Raw genomic sequence first — 20,411 nt, forward strand, 5'->3', positions numbered from 1 at the left:
AGGGCACTCATTAAGACATGATATTGAATTTTCTTGTTCTAGTTAGCACGTCATCATAATACATTGCATGAAGGGCTATGCTAAAGGGCACTCGAGCATTTTTTCCCATGTGCCAACTGGCTCTATTTTTTGCCACTCCAGGGGGTACTTTTGCAACGTTTTTACGACAATGTGGGCACTAGGGGGGCGGGGGGCGGGGGGCGGGGGGGTAGTCCACCACCCAGCAGGGCATTGGATAAAGTTGGAAAATGTGGCAGGTGTTCGCCTAATGATAATAGGTGTAATCGACTTCATGCAGCACCGGCGGCGCCGACAGCCGGCTGGCTTGAAGCTGAGAATGCCATTGGCTGCCAGGCTGCAGGCGGCTGCAGGCGGCTGCAGGCGGTTGCAGACGACGCCGGCGCTGCATGAACTCGAACGCACCTAATGACCCAAGGACTTGTCCTGTTCGTGACATTGATTGGATGAGGGGTTTGCAAGAATTCAAACATGTTCGCCGATATTAAACCCGTTCGTTGTTCGCCATATTGAACGCTCACTCCGCTCTCAAATTATGTTATGATAACTGAGTGCATGGTGCCCTTCGTCAACAAATAAATTCGTCACAATTTTGTTATGATCATGATGTATTTTAAAGTGAAATAGCCTACTTGAGAGATACTTGAAATGCAAGTCCATCAGACAAAATAGCAGTTCATGCTAACACGCACAAACTCCAAATAAGCCAACACTCCAATAACTCCAATAATACCAACACTCAATACAACTCACCTACATTAATCACCAGCTGCATCACGGGTATAACAAAATCAAACAAATCAGATATGGTAGAGATGTGATTTATTGGGTTGAATGAATTTTCGATGACGTCAGAATTTCTTAGAGGGCGTTGCGACACTGCTGCCTCCCGTGTGTCACTTCAGTAGCAAATGTCACAACTGCAGACGAACTTCACTGCGACGCAGTCCTTCTCTGCACGCTATTGAAAGTTATTTATGCAGAGCTGTGCACACCGCAACAACAGGTGAGCATATTGATAGTTAAAAGTTCATTGTAAATGCTAACGTAATCTTTACTTAAGTAGCCTATGTGGATTTATTTTAGGAATGTGTATGAGTTTATGAGGCGGTTTATGGTGGTTATTTAACTGGCCAATGTACCCCCGATGTAGTCGGGATTTAGATGTACAAATCCCTAGACTGTTATTGCACGCATGAATAGGCCATTTGATTAACGCGCGACTTTGGAAAATAAAGTGAGTTTATAGCCTATCACGAGTTTTTAGATCTTACAAAACGATCACGTAGGCTGCATCTCAATACGATTCAAAGATCACGGTTTTGTGACATTATAATGTAGACGAGGCTCACGTTGTTTTTACCTGCGAGTGAACTGTGTGGCACAGATTGTGTAAAACTGTCAAACCTTCTCAGTCTTGATAAGATAACTGAAACTTCGTAGACTGTAGACCTGCACTGCCCATTTCTCAACATGACTTAATTAAACTCTAAAACAATTTCAACAGTAGGGTAGTTGTTTTAACTTTCTTTATTTTATTATTATATGGATGCTTACCATGTTCATTGTTATGCACCACCTACCAAAGAAAATTGCTCGTATGTGTAAACTTACTTGGCAATAGACCTGATTCAGATTCTGAACAATTTGATAACAATTAGGTATCTGATTTAAGTTTTGTCTGTCGTAAAAGTGTGTTTTGTCTATCGGAACCTAAAGTACAGCTGGAGTTTACCAGCCCTTCCTTGTTGTACATGAGTGTTTCCTGATGGGGGGGGGGGGGGGGGGGGTGAAATTGTAGACTGTTGGACATGTTTGCATGTTAACACATTCACCCAACTACTTTACAGTTACTAACCAACAGTTGTACAAATGTGTTTAGGTTTAGGGCAACTGCAGTATTCAGTTCATTCAAATGCTAGCCTGCCTCCTGTCAGTGTCTGGTCCTGGCAGATTGTGTTTAATCAGTTGTATGTTGTCTCTGTTTCCGTCTGTCGTTTCTCTCTTCCTTTTTCTATCTTTCTTTTTTATTTTGTTTGTTCTCTCTGTCTGTCTGTCTGTCTCTCTCTGTGTCTCTTTCTCTCTCTCTCTCTCTCTCTCTCTCTCTCTCTCTCTCTCTCTCTCTCTCTCTCTCTCTCTCTCTCTCTCTCTCTCTCTCTCTCTCTTTCTTTCTCTCTGACATACACATCAGACTCTCTTGGAGGACATTATCTGGTGAGGCTAGCAGTTCTATATTAATTAATCACCAAGACATTTTGTGATTTCATTTTCCAGACGCTTGAAATGACTAAACAGCCCTAACCCTACCAGTCTGGGCATCAGGCATATTCGGAGACACAGACAACCACAGAAAGCACTTAAACTTTGCTTAGTGCAGACACCACCCTCGTGTTTGCCTTAAGGAGGAATAGGAAAAAAAAATGGTCACACTTCTTGGCATGGTCGTGTGCTTGCGACTACTCAGGAGGCTGTCTCCACTGTGGCGGGGCCTTTAGTCTGCCAAATGTGTGTGTGTGTGGTCAACTTCTCTATGATGCACTGGATAAACCGTATCCTGTCCCAAAAGAGGATATTTCTCATAACAGCGAACTACCTGACTTAAGTCTTTGTTCTACAATAATAAAGTAGTGGTTTTGGGTCTTGACATGACTGCCTACGTCACTAGAATATTTTGCATATCTCCATGGCTAACCATGCATTCCTTGAAGTTTACATGCAAGTATGTGTTAGAATGTCCCGGAACAGTTGCGATATCTTGACTGTTTCACTCACTTGCAACCTTGCATGAGGAAACAAGAAACAGTATTTTAAACTGGAGATTAAATTCAGTTACACTCAACTCAATGGCAAAGAAAAAAAGAAATGGCGTCCATGGTCAGGTGACGTTCCATACAACCCTTCCACAGACCTCTTACTGAGCTGTCTCATGGGCCTTTACTGCAGCTATGACAACAGGTCCTTCAGCTCGGTGTACTGGAATAAGACTGCATGTGCTTCCTGGAATAGTGAAGGAACGTCAAAAGGAAAATCACAGTTCTTAATCTCTGTGATAAAAGGTTCAGTGTTCACTTGCGAGAATCCTGTGGTACTTTTTACCCAGTCCATTGTCTATCTACTACACTTTAATCAATCTGAATCCAACACCATTGTGATGGGAACCAGTTGGTTAGGCCAGCTGTCCTGGTGCTGTGGTATTTGGGTAATTGTGGTGTGCAGCCATGCCTTGGCCATGAATCATACGCATTTTTACTGTGCCATACAGTACATTCCTTCAGAATAGGATGTGCTTAGTTAGGTTTCGTAGGTGAGCAGAAGGTGAACAGCACTGTATATGTGTGTGTGTGTGTGTCTGTCTGTCAGTCTGCTGTGAATCTGGGACACCCCAGACTGCCCCTGAGACCCCAGGCTACTTTCCAAGGGGGATCAGCTCCCCAGCTGACCCTCTCAAGACGCCTGACCCTGTTTACACCACAGGGAGCCCCCCACGGGACCCCTGGGTCTACCTCCCTCTCTACCTCCCTCTCTTCCTCCCTCTCTACCTCCCTCTCTTCCTCCCTCTCTACCTCCCTCTCTTCCTCACTCTCTTCCTCCCTCTCTTCCTCCCTCTCTTCCTCCCTCTCTTCCTCACTCTCTTCCTCCCTCTCTTCCTCCCTCTCTTCCTCCCTCTCTTCCTCCCTCTTTCCTCCCTCTCTTCCTCCTTCTCTTCCTCCCTCTCTTCCTCCCTCTCTTCCTCCTTCCCTTCCTCCCTCTCTTCCTCCCTCTCTTCCTCCCTCTCTTCCTCCCTCTCTTGCTCCCTCTCTTCCTCCCTCTCTACCTCCGTCTCTTGCTCCCTCTCTTCCTCCTTCCCTTGCTCCCTCTCTTCCTCCCTCTCTACCTCCGTCTCTTCCTCCCTCTCTTCCTCCTTCCCTTCCTCCCTCTCTTCCTCCCTCTCTTCCTCCCTCTCTTCCTCCCTCTCTTGCTCCCTCTCTTCCTCCCTCTCTACCTCCGTCTCTTGCTCCCTCTCTTCCTCCTTCCCTTGCTCCCTCTCTTCCTCCCTCTCTACCTCCCTCTCTTGCTCCCTCTCTACCTCCCTCTCTTACTCCCTCTCTTCCTCCCTCTCTTCCTCCCTCTCTTGCTCCCTCTCTTCCTCCCTCTCTACCTCCGTCTCTTGCTCCCTCTCTTCCTCCTTCCCTTGCTCCCTCTCTTCCTCCCTCTCTACCTCCCTCTCTTGCTCCCTCTCTACCTCCCTCTCTTCCTCCTTCCCTTCCTCCCTCTCTTCCTCCCTCTCTTCCTCCCTCTCTACCTCCCTCTCTTCCTCCCTCTCTTCCTCCCTCTCTACCTCCCTCTCTTGCTCCCTCTCTTCCTCCCTCTCTTCCTCCTTCCCTTCCTCCCTCTCTTCCTCCCTCTCTTCCTCCCTCTCTTGCTCCCTCTCTTCCTCCCTCTCTACCTCCCTCTCTTGCTCCCTCTCTTCCTCCCTCTCTTGCTCCCTCTCTTCCTCCCTCTCTTGCTCCCTCTCTTCCTCCCTCTCTTGCTCCCTCTCTTCCTCCCTCTCTTGCTCCCTCTCTTCCTCCCTCTCTACCTCCCTCTCTTGCTCCCTCTCTTCCTCCCTCTCTTGCTCCCTCTCTTCCTCCCTCTCTTGCTCCCTCTCTTCCTCCCTCTCTTGCTCCCTCTCTTCCTCCCTCTCTTGCTCCCTCTCTTCCTCCTTCCCTTGCTCCTTCTCTTCCGATCCTCCTGATGGACACTGGGGCTCGAGTCTCCCACCAGCTTCGTTGTTCCAGGCGTCCCTTCACCCCCTCTCTCCTCCTCCACTCTGCTTTGGCCAGGTAGAAAGACTTAACGACCGCAGACTGATTTCTCTTGAACTTCCTCATATTGTTCAGGTTTTACAGCAAGTCCCGGAAATATCCTTGATGGATATTCCCCTAACATGAAAGACGCGGTTGTTTTTTGTTTGTTTGCAGGGTTTTCTGCCACTTGGAGGTAGTTTTGGACATCTTTGTCGTTAATGCAAGGTGATGGATGATTCTATAATTATGTATTATAAAGTTTGCTTGCTTTAGAACACAATATTTTGTTAGTTTATTTTTTGCCATGTCATGAAGTGACACTGCCCTGACCTCATGAAACCACACATTCTCAAGTAAGTGGCTTTCTGCGAATAGTGTCGGCATAGTGTTCACTGAAAAGTTTGTCACTGTCGTTTTTCCAGGTAGGCCTTGTGAGCTACAGTGTTGTCACTGTACGACGCTGTCCCAAGTCGGGGATTTCCAGTCCAACCCCTCTCACACACACACACACACACACCACCCCCACCCCATCCTCCCACCAGGGCTAGGCCCAGGACACACGGCCGTTTCCACCCCACTGCCGGGCCCTTCCTGTTTTCAGAGGCGTCCGTGGTGTGCCGGTGCGGAAGTGAGGCCCCCCTTGTTTTCTCTCGTCCGCATTGTTTGCAGACGTTGTGCAGGGCCACCTTACCAGAACCCCGATGACCCGATGCAAAACCACAGCCCGGGCCTGCAGTTCCCTTTACACCTGTCTAGAGCTTCTGAATGGGAACGTCTCAAAGATCACAGACCCATCATTCAAAATAGCCCTCTCCTTTCCTGGTTGGAACTGCAGTCGTAATCCTACCAAGTAAAAACAAAAATCAGGGAAGCACAAATTAAGACGGAGACTTTGCTTCTACGCTTCAGTGGAACAATGATTACTGAGTAGTTGCACATCCTTTTATCAAAGCTGTGTGGGTGGGAAAACAACTTGAGTTTCCCCCCTCGTACACTGTATGGGAGACCCATGTGCAGTCGCAAATCTTCTCGTTTCAGAAGAAGAGCGCGGTCTGACACAGGTTCGATTCACCCCTCACCCGCACGGGAGGTCGGGCTGAAAAAGAACGTGGGGTGGATGTTTTGCCATTTGGACTGTTAACAGAGACTCTGTATGGATTCAACCTGTGGAGGAATCTGAGAACCAGAACGTACACGGAAATTGGAGTGTAAATCTGCTGAGCTGTGATGGGGTCAGTTCCCCTTGTCTCCAGCATTAGTATGTGGTTCTGCTGCCAAATGCATACTAGCCAAATGTCCAAGCTATATTTATTCACTGACTTTCGTCTCTGTCTCGGAACCCTACACTGCCAAGATGAACTGGCAAGATAACTGTTTATTTGATGACTTTGTTGCCTCAAGTGTCTCCTCCTTTTATCACGGAAGTTCAACCTAAAATGTGTAATGTAAATGTTAAATATGTGAACCGTGCAGTTTTAAATGTCTGTCCATACAGTGTGTGTCCATGCAATAGAGTGTGTGTTAGGAATGTTGGTAGGTGGAGTGTGTGAGTGTGTGTGTGTGTGTGTGTGTGCACAGTACTGCGTGTGGGTGTGAGGACAGACTACAGGAGTGGGAGGCCTTTACCATAAGTGGGTTGGGTCATTTAGATAGCGGGACAAACAATCACCTAGCGAAGCAAACAAGAGCTCCGGTCAATTTGAATTCTTTCACTTCTCTTATCAGTTCTCTCGCTGTTATCTTTCACACCACTTTTTTCTGAAAGTAGATAATCGTTCATTCATTCATGCCCATTCTAAATCACAGACCATCTGTTGAGTGGTTCCATGCCTTTTCTCTGTTGGGTTGCATGGACATGCTATAAGCTCTCGCAAAGAATCAAAGTGGTCTTTTATGATTTTATTTATATATGTCGGGCTCCAAACTAAATATAACTTGTGGTTGTGAATGTTACACCCCCTCAAACAGGCAGGAAGTGTGTCAGTTCCTCCCCTCCGCAAAATGTCGGTGTTACATTTCTTTCAGTGGGACTGCTAGACGCCGAGTGAAACATGGCCAAATCATTAGATTTTATAGAGAGATAAATGGTCTCAATAAGGGTGGGGAGATATTTCTTCGGTAAAAGAAAATGGGGTTTAGAGCTAGTTCCAGAGCGGTTGAAAAGGGAGAGTGGAAGGCGACCTGTCAGGGAACTTGTGCTCACACTGAGCACAAGTGAGTGGCTGAGGCATCCTAGTTGATACAGTATGTTTGACGACGGCGTCGCAGGGTTCATGTGCCATTTACCAAACCGCGTCACTTCCTCCTTCTGTCTCTGACTCTGTGTTCATGCTTCATGTGTGTGTGTGAGTGAGAGAGAGAGCCATCAACATAAGGAAAAAGTTCAAATGTGGGCACCCTTCTATGATTATACATAGGTAGTGTCCGGCCCAGAACACCACAAGTGGAATATTTTACGCGTTAGAAACGAGTTGCAATCCGGATGCCCCCCGCCTCCAAACATGCCCCCCCTCCCCCCCGCCCGCCCCAGCCCTAGCGCTGGCTCCAGCTGTCAGTGCCATCCTTTACAGTTAGAGGAAGTTTCCTTTGCTCATATTGAGTCCGCTTGGCCTGGGTAGGCCTACTAGTTGAGCACGCACAAAACTAGTGTTTAGGATCGTTAACCGTCAGCAGGAACAGCTGGAGAAAAGACACATTTAGAGGGAAGAAGTAGGTAGGTGCATACGCACGTGTGTGTGTGTGTGTGTGTGTGGGGGGGGGGGGTATAAACTGCATAGCTAAGTGTTTGTAGGCTAACAGTCGGCTCGGAAACTGGGAAGTTCCTATTTTCTCATTTGTTTTTTTAAGCGGCAACATAATGGATGGTCTCTTGACGGTTTCTGTATGAATGCTGTTTTGGATTTTGGTCAGATTTGGCCATTCCTGTCATTGCTTATTGGAGATTGTCATTCCATAAAGGATTTCCACAGCCAGCTGAGTATGTTGTGTTTGGTTGATATAGTGTGGTCTAGCTTTCTCACAATTAGCAATTGCAGTGGAAGTTGGTGGAAAAACACATCCTTCTTTTGGACATGGACTAAGTTCAGGTTGGATTCCGTACATCATCCATACCGTAGAACCTAAATACGGTTTGACCAGTCTAGTTTATGATTCGTATATGATTGATTGCAATTGCACAGTATCGCTCCTACTCCTTATCCTCCTCCATGCATTCAGGTGTGAGAATGAGTCCTCACTATAACGTAGTCAGGCCCGACGAGTGCAAGCGAGACTGCTACTGTGTTGTGGGTGATGAACGAGAGTGTAAAACAGATCAGCGATCATATCGGGCTCGTCAGAAGCTGGTGTGTTTGATCACTGGTGGGACCTGCTGGCACGCCATATCTGTGTGTGTCTGTGTGCGTGCCTTAACACATTTGTATCGTCTTTCACTGAAGTCCGACTAACCTTTTACCCACACGATCGGTTGTTTGCTTGACACTGTTTCCTCTTCCTGTCTGCAGTGGTGAGACCGTGGCCCCAGAATGTATAGCAGACACGAGCGACGCGACCCTCTGAGATAGCTCCTGCAGCCAGCATGGAGCCTGCAGGTTAGCACGCTCACAATCACGCACACACACACATTCTCACAAGAGCACATGCGCACACACTCACAAGCACACACTCACTTAACTACAGTATTTGTGATCTTACTCTGCCATAACCCAGTTCCATAATATGCTCATCCCATCCTAATGTGTAACTATGGGGTAGTCACTTGCCATGATAAAGTCATATTTTGCGTGCGTGTATCCTGCACACCAATACATTCACTGTGAACCGAGATACAAACTGAACTCCCTGTATCCCCCTTTCCCCCCTCGACCTTTGACCCCTGACACCCCGGACCCCTCAGGATGCTGCGCTCCAATGGCCTTGGAGTCGGACATCTACCGCAGTGTCCAGGCCGTCCTCAGAGAGTTGGACGACCAGCACGCCTCCACCGTGGTCAACAAAGGTGCCTTCCTCTGACCCGGGGGCTAAAGACAGTTGTTGGTGCTGTTCATTAGGGGGAAGCAGAATGCTACAGTGTGGGAACACGTTTGACCTGCCTTACTTTACACTCTGGCTGTATTTAACATCAATGAGTAAATGTCAAACGGAGTCAGGTGGCTGAGCGGTTAGGGAATCGGGCTAGTCATCTGAAGGTCGCCAGTTCGATTCCCGGTTGTGCCAAATGATGTTGTGTCCTTGGGCAAGGCACTTCACCCTACTTGTCAGGTGGCTGAGCGGTTAGGGAATCGGGCTAGTCATCTGAAGGTCGCCAGTTCGATTCCCGGTTGTGCCAAATGATGTTGTGTCCTTGGGCAAGGCACTTCACCCTACTTGTCAGGTGGCTGAGCGGTTAGGGAATCGGGCTAGTCATCTGAAGGTCGCCAGTTCGATTCCCGGTTGTGCCAAATGATGTTGTGTCCTTGGGCAAGGCACTTCACCCTACTTGTCAGGTGGCTGAGCGGTTAGGGAATCGGGCTAGTCATCTGAAGGTCGCCAGTTCGATTCCCGGTTGTGCCAAATGATGTTGTGTCCTTGGGCAAGGCACTTCACCCTACTTGCCTCGGGGGAATGTCCCTGTACTTATTGTAAGTCGCTCTGGATAAGAGCATCTGCCAAATGACTAATTCTAATGTAAATGTGAAGGTATTAGCCCACATATGTGTGGGATGCCCACTTAAACTATGCAGAGAGGTCCACTTCTGCTTCACTGTCTGAGCAAAGCTGAAAGTTGACACCCTCTCACTTCTTAGCTGGCTGGAAAACCGTGTGAGGTTGAAGTGATACTAGCAGCCCACAGGAGCAATCGGCGACAAATATTTACTCTAGTTATCAACCGCGGTTGATTCGCCGTGCGACGTAATGATGCTGTGTGGGAAAAAAACACTGAGTCAGCCTGAATGTTCAGTCCCACGTCTGTGGAAACATTGAGCGGTGTCTGTTTGTGTGCAGGGATGCTGAGATGGACACTGCACAAGAAGGTGCAGAACAACCATTTCAACAGTCTGACTCTGGTGAGAGTCGTCATTAAGGAGCTAGAGAGGGTAAGTCGTCCTCCTGAGACCTGTTCACCTGCTCCTTACCTCAATGGCCCAGCCAAAACAATACACCCCTTGTCTGAAAGATAAACTGACATTGTGTGCGTGTTTTCAGGCTGAAAGAGTTGACTGCAGGCAACACATCATTCCATTGCTCCACACGCTCATCTATGCTGTTATACAGGTATGGTGTGTTACTCTCCTTTCACCGTGACATCCTGATATCTGAGCTGGTTTTGTTAGTCTTCTATTTACTGTCATGGAATATTTCCTTCCAGTCAATACAATGACTCAACCAGTTTATCCTTAACTAATGAGCCTTATTAGATTTAGCTCGATGGATGAGTGAACTATAGCAGTTGGACAGCCAAGTTTACCATTTGGACTCGTAAATCCGTGTCGGTTTATGCACGTCGGCATTGAGCCGTCATTCTGTGGGTTTGGTTTTGGAGCGCGGGGATGATTTACTGACGGTGGGGGGGGGGATCTCTGGTGTGTGTGTGTGTCCTTGTTCGTGCTTGGGCATGCGTACGCCCATGCACCCAAATATTTGTGCTCGCCCGCCTGTTTATTGACTGTACTCGCGTCGGCTGCGTGATGTGGTTTTTTTTTGCGTGCGTGTGGTTGCAGTCGGCCCACATCCCAGACGACCTCGCCAAGAGGGTGTACGACTTCTGCAAGCGCCTGCTGACCCTGCCCCAGCCCTACTGCACCGTGGGGCTGAGCTACACCCGACGCATGAAGACTGAACGCTACAGACCAGGTGAGCGGGGCCACAGCGTCGGGGCTGTCCCCTGGTGCAGAGCACCGCCCCGGGCGTCCAGTACATACAGAATGGAAGGGACTTACGGTCAACATAGATTGTACCGTGTCAGTATTTGTATTTGTCGCCTTTGTGTAAAACAACGCTTGGCTGTAAAAGCACACTTCAACAAAGGTAGAAAGTGTTGTGTCTAAAACCGGTGAAAATATATAGATATAAATGAGTTCTGTTATTGACTTGTGAGGTGTAAAAACCTGTTTCATCCGCAGGTCTCATGTACCAGAGGATGGTGGTCGCTGAACAGAGCCTGAAGAATGAATATTATCCATGTCAGGAGAGGTGAGGAACCCAGCATTACATAGCATAGAGCTAACTCACTCAAACATGTATGATTCTGTATAAACTGTGTGATGGAACTTTGTAAGCTACTTGACTCTCATAACTGCTTGGTAGAGTCTCATGCAAGTCATTGAGTCAGTCTACAGTAAAGCCCATTTATTCAAGCACATTGAGGTACATTACATCATGTTCTATAATTTCCCGGGGTGTTTACTGGTATACTTCACTTTGTTGACTCTATTACAGAGTTTCATAGAGGTCGCCCAGTCTGCGGTCAAATTGTGGGTATAACACCACAGGTATTTCAGCTACAGCCAACACTCTTCCTATCGTTTCCCCAGGGTGTTTGTGTTTGCGGACCCGGCCGTGTTCTCCGGGCCCCTGGGCCAGGGCCTGCGAGGGGACATCGAGGGGCCCGGGGGGTTTCTGGGCCCGCTGGAGCACATGTGCAGCGTGGTGCAGCACGCCATCCAGGCCTCTCTGGGAGCCGAGCGGTGCCACGGCCCCTCCCTCGTCCAGGCTCTGAAGGTAAACCCCGGCAGGGGGGAGGGGGGCGGTCTTTTTTCCACGCTTTGCGTCTTTCACATGTCTGTCTTTTGACGGCTACGTGTCCGTTAAGTTTCGGTTCACAAAAAACAAGCCTCTCTCACTTCCATTAGGTGGTCGATGGGGTTTGGCCCATGCCCGGATGAGAAGTAGATTCATCATGTTTTGGCTACGGTTGTGGTTGGTTCGCAATGTGGTTTGAATAGCTCAGTGGAGTTATGTCATTACCTTTCTACAACATCCATTTTGCTTCTGCATCTTTTGCTTTCTCACTGAATTATACGCGCTAAATTTGTGATTGTTTGTATGCGAATACGCTTTCCTCTAAACATCGACGGTGGTATTTACTGTATTGTATGATTGCTTTGTTGAGGTGATCCTATGTGGTCCAATGACCCAAACTAAAGGTCCACTAGGATTACCCAGGGCCTTCTCAGTAAACTTCAGTCAGGACTGTAGTTGTTTCCAGAGCTGGAAGCCGTGTGTCTTGGCGCAGGTCCTACTACAACACCTAGCATCTCCACAGGACATCCAGACACTCAGACGTGTTTGTCTGGACACCTCTGACCTCTCACCTCCTTGCTATTCATAGACCGTGTATGTGTGTGCTTGTTTTCCTGTGTGTGTGTGTGTGGGTGTGTGTGTGTGTGGGGGTCTGAATGCCCCCTCCCTGATATGTGTGTGTGTGTGTGTGCACAGGACTTGGGCCAGGACGTTGAGCCATACTTCCAGGAGGTGGTGGCGTCTCTGGAGCAGAACGTGGAAGAGGGCACTAGGACCGAGGGGGGGCAGTTGAAGGAGAGGCTGGAGCAGCTCTACAAGGAGATGGTCACAGCCTCCAGCTTAGGTACAGTACAGAGGATCTACTGTGGACACATACTATACTGTACTACACTACACTGTACTATACAACGAGTGGATACACATGTATGGATTTGAATTGATCTGAAGGTGTGTTATTAATTGAATCTACTGAGTTGAGGCTGGATATAGGTGGAGCTCTCCCTGTCGTCATCACAAGGGACTTTGACCCAGTACTTTCTCCTCACCCTGAACATCTATTCAGCCTGACAAATAAACACGATCATCAGAATCAGAATACAGTTTAATAACCAAGTAGTTTACATGACAAGGAATTTACTTTGGTGGCTCGGTGCATACAGTAAACATATAGGAATTCGAAAAGTATGTGAAGTCTTTAAATATAAAAAGTAAGAAATGTAAAAAAAAAAAATATATATATATATATATACATTTACAACAAAATACTAACAAAACCTTTACAGTCTGCAATAAAATAGAATATAAAGTAACGAGAGTGCAATTGGCTGTGAATCACTGAATCAGATGGCTGAGCGGTTAGGGAATTGAGCTACTAATCGGAAGGTTGCCGGTTCGATTCCCGGCTATACAGAAAAATGACATTGTGTCATTGGACAAGGCACTTCACCCTACTTGCGTCTGGGAATGTCCCTGTACTTGCTGTAAGTCGCTCTGGATAAGAGCGTTTGCTAAATATGTAAATGTAAATGTAAACTAGTATGTATCCAATGACTAGTTCTATTGATTAGTTTACAAACATGTTCCCAGGAAATCCCAATCATTCCACAGTCCAGGAAGCGAAGACGGGCTTGTTTGGACTCATTGTGACATTTGAGGTCTTCCTCTTTCCTTGTATAGAGCCATTGTCCTCTGGCAGAGTGTGTGACAGCCCGCTTCCAAACCCGCAGATGAGTTTCCACCTGTGGCAGGATGAGGAGGATATCTGTGAGTAGCTAACAGCCCAGGGGTGTCTGTCATTGTCTTGTAAACGGCCACACTTTGCTCGCTCACAAGACGCAGGGGGCTGAATATTGGCCTGTGGTTGGAGAACGGGGTTTCTTTTTTAGATTGTTTCGGCTGGTTCGGTAAACTGAAGGGTCCTTTTGAAGGGTGCACAAGCCCAAAGAGACACTTGATGAAGATAAAAGCGCCCACTTAGCCCAGTATTACGTTTGACAGGACTTCTGTGTTTTTCACACATAGGATTTGTCTTGATTTGTCCGTGACGGCCATGTTTGTTTCCCCCCCCCCCTGACAGGGCGAGAGCTGGCTAAGTGCGTTCGCTCCAGCAGCATGTCGGAGCAGTTCTCCCTCGGCCAGGACTTTGAGTTCTGCGACCTTCCTAGCGACCTCACCCCCTCGGAGATGCCCCGCCACTCCATCATGTCCACCGACAGCGGCATCGAGCGGGACCTGCCCGGGGCCGACCCGACGGTGGAGCCCCCCGGTGGGCCGGGGGAGCTCGAGCAGAGCAGGCTGTCGCGGAGGGGCGGGATTAAGATGAGGCCCTCGGTGACGGACAGCATGGCGCTGATGCAGGACTCCCTGGAAGCCCCGGGGGCTCCTGGGGGAAGAAGGGAGGGAGGAGGGGGAGGAGAAGGGGGAGGAAGCACGCTGCAGAGGAGGGCGGGGAGCAGTGCCACCCCCTTCCCCAAGCATCAGAAGAACTTCACGGCTCGGATCGTGGTGATGGGGGACGACAGGGCGCTGGGGAGGCTGGCTAAGGCCTTCTACTTCCTCAGGTGAGAAACGGGGGGATTTGGGTAGTGTCGTTTTGTGTCGTTGTGCAGTAAGTTCCATTGCTTTGATAAATACTTTCTCATAGCCACAATTAGAACAATGTGACAATGAAACTTCTTTTTTTTCCCGAAAATATACTAACAATAGACCAAAAGACGTCTCTGTGTGACTCAGTGAATAAATGACAATAAACCAATATCTAGCTTGCTCAGTGCTCCATTGAACTTGAGAAGCACAAGGTGAATCCGAACCATGACGCAAAGCAGAATGGGAACTATGACCAAGGTGTCAAATGAGTCACATCCCAAACCGTGTTGGTGCGACAAGTCAATCCCGCCACCCGTGCAGAGCATTTCCTAATGACTGGTTTCTCTCTGAAGGAAACGAGAAGCGAGGCGCCTGTTTCTCACCATGAAAGTCAACCTCCAGTTCTACTACATCCCGGTCAGCGAGGAGCCCACATCCACGTCCTCTGGCAGAGTGAGAAACCCCACGCCATCCAACCCGCCCATCCAACCCGCCCATCCAACCCGCCCATCCAACCCATCATGTGATCCAACCCATCATGTTATCCAACACGACATCTCTCCAACACACCATGTTACGCAACCCGCCCATGCCCTCAAAACCACCATGTCTTTGCTATCTGACACTATGAGGTTCACTTCCTCTGTGATAGTCATCACTCCTGATAACCAACGCTGAAATAGGATATAGAGGTGCTATTGAGGAGGAGGGGGTGTGAGATCTGTGAGATAAGTCTTGAGATTGCATAGAGCACATTGGACAGGCTTATGTGATGCCCGACCCCTGGTTACAAGGTTTGCAGAACATAACAGACTGACATTAACTGGGGGGAATTTGAGAAAGCAGGTTATGCATTATAACCGGGTAAGTTAACCCACCAGCTGATTCAGAATGTTGCAGCATCCTACTGGCAATGTTGCTACAACGCTGGGTGTCAGCTGGGGAGCTAAGTTACCCGGGTATGTCACATAACATACTTTCTGGAATACCCCCCTGGTGTCGTGTTTTATTGGTGACGTTATGTGTTGCCACAGGTAGGACAAAACAGTCGATTGAAACATGAGGAAGATTCCCGGCTAAAACTCCCTCATCAACGTCAGTGAATGTCTTCCTCTTTCTGCGTTGCATGACTCAACATGCACCTTTTGATCCTGTTTTCAGGAAAACCTTTCTCCTGCTGGGCAAAACCCCTGCGCTGTTGGTTCCTACCTGGGAATGGTCGACCCTTGGTACGAATGCAACATCAAGAGTCTGGGGTCGATGATCCCCAAACTTGCCAAAATGGTACGTCTCTAATTCCAAACACAACATTTGTCATCTGATTTAGGCATTTCATTTATAATGAAGTGAAACATGCAACAGTGACTGTGCCAGAAATGAGCGCAACTGTGACCATGCGTGCAACATATTGGAAGCCCTCAGTTGACACCTCATATCTCTAGAAGAGTCGCTTGGGGTCTTGCGTAACAGGCAGAGAGACAGGAAGTTACAAAATAGCTTGTGTTGCTGCATGCTCACGGATGTAGATCTATGTTTTCATTGAAACCACCATTTTGACAGGATACAAGCATGAACATACGGTATATACACCTGCTCTCTGACGCCTCGTCAGCAACTGTTAGGGAAGGAAAACGCTAGACGTAGAAGTAGCATTTACTTTCATGCTTGTCTTTAGGGGGTCAGATGGCTGAGCGGCTAGGGAATCGGGCTACCAATCAGAAGGTTGCCGGTTCGATTCCCAGCTGTGCTAAATGGGTCAGATGGCTGAGCGGTTAGGGAGTTGGACTATTAATCAGAAGGTTGTTGGTTCGATTCCCGGGCCCTGCCAAATGATGTTGTGTCCCTGGGCAAGGCACTCACCCTACTTGCCTCAGGGGGAATGTCCCTGTACTTACTGTAAGTCGCTATGGATAAGAGCGTCTGCTAAATGACTAAATGTAAATGTAGTGTTCATATTTTCAAGATCTTTTTTTCCGTCTTTCGGTTCTCTTTCTTCCGTGTCTTCTTCTGCCTCTTAATCTCCGTAATCTCCGTCGCCATCTTCTTAATCTGCTCCTTCTTCTCCAGCAGTCCAGCAGCAGCAAGCAGACGGAACCAAGTCCCTTCCTGTCTGATGTCATATCCTATTACGTCCGAACGGGGCTGCAGCCAGTGTATTTCACCATCTACTTTGTCAAGGTGGGCAGAACTGAACCGTTAAGCGTTGAGAGTCCACAGGAACTGCTTTACTGGGCACAGGTTTCAGTAAGACCAATGCTGGACTAAGAGTGCCCTGCTGTAGATGTTGGTCTGATAAAAGGAACTTTTAGTTCCTGGCTAAGCTACTGCTGTCACCTAGTGTCTGAGAGCAATACCTTTTGAACGCGAGGAGGAGTCAGAACGTGTCGGTCACGATCACGTCAGACTGAAGTGTTTCTGAGTGGGTTGGTTGCGACCTATTTCTGTACCCTTCCTCCCTCCTCCAGATGACCTTCTCTAACCTCACTAAGGAGCCGGTGGAGGACGTGTTCCTCTCCCACCTGGCGATGGAGTTCCCTGAGCTTAAACTGCCCGCAGCCACTCTAAGAGGTTTGTGTTGTGCCGTGTGTTGTTGAGTGTGTTTTTTGTGTTTGTTGTTTGTGTGGATGTACATGTGCGTGTCACCTGAGTGTCCACACGCTGTAGTCTACGCGAATGCTTCTGTATGAATATGTAGGGGGGTCAGATGGCTGAGCGGTTAGGGAATCGGGCTATTAATCAGAAGGTTGCCGGTTTGTCGTGTCAAATGACGTTGTGTCACCCTACATTCCCTTTGGGGGAATGTCCCTGTACTGGAAGTCGCTCTGGATAAGAGCGTCTGCTAAATGACTACATGTAATGAACGTTCTGAGCCCTCCTCTAATCCCTTGTTTCCCCTCAGACATGACGATCAAGCAGAGGAAAAACACTGGAGACCTATGCGGGGCTATCGTCTCCATCAACTACAGACAGGTGAGTAGAGCCGGACATCATTTTTCCTCTTCCAACTCTAAGGTTCGGAGGAACCCGTAACCCAGGTTCACACCCGGTACGATGAAAAGCTTGTTGTACACCTCCCAGTTTTTTGTGTGTTTACGTGTGTGTGTTTCTCTGGCATCCTAATGTCTCATTACTGCCCCCCCCCCTCCCCTCAGGTGACGTTGAGTGGACGAGACGTGGACAGGGGCGTGTCCCTCAGGACTGCAGGAGCTCAGATCAGCGCCATACCTTCCAACGAAACCGAAGGTGACATTACCCGGCTCCTCATTTCCCGTTTTTTTTTCACGAGTTGTAGTTCCTACACAGGATCCGAGTCGTTGTCTTCATCTTCTAAACATGTAACGTTGTCTTCATCTTCTAAACATGTAACGTTGTCTTCATCTTCTAAACATGTAACGTTGTCTTCATCTTCTAAACATGTAACGTTGTCTTGATCTTCTAAACATGTAACGTTGTCTTCATCTTCTAAACATGTAACGTTGTCTTCATCTTCTAAACATGTAACGTTGTCTTCATCTTCTAAACATGTAACGTTGTCTTCATCTTCTAAACATGTAACGTTGTCTTTTCTGGTAAAACATCCACTGTGTTATCCCCTGCTGTTCCCAGATTTGAACTGTCTGACCGTGAATTTCTGTGAGACCAAACCAAAGCACGGCACGGTAAGTTAGGACAACGACGCACGCTTCTGTTCTCCTCTGAGGGTTCCATGTGTGAAACGTATGGTCCACCTCATTAAGGATTTGTCATCGAAATCGCTGTCGAATCAACCACTCTTTCCAATGCCGTGACCAGGAGTACAAGATACGCACCTGCAACATTAAAATAAGAGCTCTTGAAAGGAGAGCCTTCTCGGTCATCCTGGACAAGGACTCTCGCAGGACCTACAAAGATGTTCAAAGGTGAGTTTACGGCTTTTTGGTGGTTGCAAGCCTACACTGACCTTGGTCAAAACGTCTTCAGTGTATTTGCAAATGCTGATATGTATCAAATAGGGTGTGTGCATGATTTAGTCTCTCACAGTCCTGTAAAATCAATAGAACTATTACAAAAAAGGGCAGATTCTAGACATATTTTAAGGTCAGACACATCGTAACCCCTCTGTGTAGATGACCTGTGTATGCAAATAGTTTGGCTGTACAGCTTGGTCTGTCAAAGCAGCAGGTGAAGGCCAAACTGTGGTTGTTATGGTGATCAGTGTTGCTTTCGTTTGTGGACTTGTTTACCCGAAGGCTCGTTAAGGCACTTATCTCGTTAACAACTGTTCGTTCTTATTCGCCCCGACGTCTAACAAACACACAGGCCATTCAATGGGTCACACCCTCAACTGTGTGTGCGTTTTCATCTTCAGCATAGAGGTCACCCCCTGCCTTGACCCTGGGTACTGCGTCCAGAAGACCATGAGATCCAGGTTCTGTCTGGGAGAAGACACGGAGGCTGGATTAAGCAAGTACATGAACAAGGGACTCCCTCTACCTATCAACACCTTCGCTGGAATCATCAACTGACACTGCCCACTTGATCTGGGCGGACTCGTCTGTGCAGAGACTAAGAGGTTGGGACCATCTGTACAATCTGGCAATTGGTTGCTTGATTTACCTCTGTCCTTTACTTAACCTTGATCTTTGTGGTTCAGTGTTGTTGACGTGGACAAGGGCCGCGGTAAATCGCTTCCGCAAGTAACCCTGGATTCTACCGAACTGATCCAGCTCAGAGGCCAACCAGGCTTCCGGAGCATTCTTCTTGACTGCTGAACAGTGATGACGTGGGAAAATCCAACATCTTCATAGTCAAAAAGGGTGTGTCATGCCTGTGGTGTGACTATAGTAACATTTAAAAGAAAAGGTATGCGTGGTCGGGTGCATTTATGGTGATTGTTCTCGGAAGGAGTTACACAATTAAATATGTGGCGTGTTTGAAACTTGGCAGGAGATTCATATTACGAAACAAAATGTCCAAGATAAGGGTGGGCCACCTGACTTAAGTGCCTGCAAGGAGGTAAATAGATCATACAGCCTTCCTCGTAGAACAAGTTTATCTCCTACCTTATGCAAATGTACCTGAGATTAACCAATGCTATTGGTGAGATAGTGTACCTTCATTTAGTAAGCTCCCAGGTCAGAATTCTAGGCTTTAGTTCAGTGGGCTATAGCAGGTCTAGGGAATGAGTTATCATGACCAGGCTTTAGTCTAATGAGCTAACTCACCCACTTGTTTTCACGTAAACACACTACCTGCTTTTTCCAAGTGTTAGTGCTGTATCAGCAAGCACCAGTGGTGTGACGGACCTTCCTAGCTGAGCTTGATTGGACGAAAGAAGTTCATGGGCAGTGTATTGATTCATTTGAATGGTACTGTAGGAACAGCAAACTGTCTTAACCCCTTTGAACCCATCGTCAGACAAGTGCCTCGGGTTTACATGGAACAACAATATATCAAATGACTTTAGTCAAGTGAAATCCAAAACACTGTCAAGAACCTTCAGTTCAAGTAATGTTCCTTCTAGATTGGTCCTTTTCTTAGATGTGATATGCATGCCATGTGACTCACACATGCACAGTCATACAAGCTGGGACCCCATACAGCTGGGCTTTCACTTTCTAGCTCATTTGACCCCTCAATGCTTATGAAAGGTGCAATATCCTGTAAAGCTATACAAAGCTAAACCACACAGCTTTCTGCTGTCGACACCCGTAACGGGTAATGTGTCAGAAGGTGGTTAACGCTTTGAAGAAAGTTTATTTCTAATAAGTCTCGAGCTGAAAGAGACTGATTCTTGTAAATGCATCCAGAAACGTATCTGACAGTCATTGACAGACTTGCAGTTACGAAGCCGCTTTTCTGAACGATCCATTCTTTGTATGGTTTTGTGGTTTGGGATGATCAGAACAGCCTTTAACGGATGATGGCCTAATGCAGGGATACAATGCAGGAGATGAACTGATTCCTTATCCATGGTCTCTAATGTATAACACTTAATGTGGATATTTGAGTACATTGATTAATTTGAATTTCTTGTATGATTTTAAGCATGTCTTCCAAGTGTTTGTGGAGCTGTAATCAGAGAAAGCGTTGAGACTGTATCTGTTAGTGATCAATTTGCACACTATTTTTTATTCTGTCAATGCCTTGTTAGGCATATAATTGTTATTGTAATGATTTGTTTCATATTGTGTACATAAACATAGTTTGCATATTTACAGTGTATATTTTACATAAAAATAGTTTAAATGTGAGGAACTCAGACTCGATTGGTTTGATTGATGAAAAAGAATCCTTTGGCGAAAATTCTGACTTGCAGGTGATATGATACGATGATAACAC

At 47.4% G+C, this 20,411-nt stretch overlaps 1 protein-coding gene across 6 annotated transcripts; it reads left to right on the forward strand.

Annotated features, from left to right (window-relative positions):
• The first annotated feature begins 931 nt into the window (after positions 1 to 931).
• Positions 932 to 20,283, forward strand: pik3r6 (phosphoinositide-3-kinase regulatory subunit 6). Of its 6 annotated transcripts, XM_084685758.1 has the most exons (21): positions 932 to 1,024; positions 8,288 to 8,374; positions 8,680 to 8,781; positions 9,768 to 9,859; positions 9,969 to 10,037; positions 10,484 to 10,616; positions 10,886 to 10,955; positions 11,297 to 11,483; positions 12,201 to 12,348; positions 13,182 to 13,268; positions 13,582 to 14,065; positions 14,444 to 14,543; positions 15,252 to 15,374; positions 16,158 to 16,268; positions 16,556 to 16,658; positions 16,990 to 17,060; positions 17,243 to 17,333; positions 17,697 to 17,749; positions 17,883 to 17,989; positions 18,439 to 18,642; positions 18,724 to 20,283. In XM_084685758.1, exons 2-20 carry the CDS (start codon positions 8,362 to 8,364, stop codon positions 18,593 to 18,595), a joined length of 2,301 nt encoding a protein of 766 aa, XP_084541884.1. In that variant the 5' UTR covers positions 932 to 1,024; positions 8,288 to 8,361; the 3' UTR covers positions 18,596 to 18,642; positions 18,724 to 20,283. The 6 variants fall into 6 exon arrangements, with proteins under 6 accessions (XP_084541884.1, XP_084541881.1, XP_084541885.1 ...); XM_084685755.1 differs by having other exon boundaries at positions 18,439 to 20,283; XM_084685759.1 differs by having other exon boundaries at positions 16,161 to 16,268; positions 18,439 to 20,283.
• Positions 20,284 to 20,411: the final 128 nt, after the last annotated feature.

Source organism: Hypomesus nipponensis, chromosome 21 (assembly GCF_054491055.1).
Source record: "Hypomesus nipponensis isolate SF chromosome 21, ASM5449105v1, whole genome shotgun sequence".
Taxonomy (NCBI): domain Eukaryota; kingdom Metazoa; phylum Chordata; class Actinopteri; order Osmeriformes; family Osmeridae; genus Hypomesus; species Hypomesus nipponensis.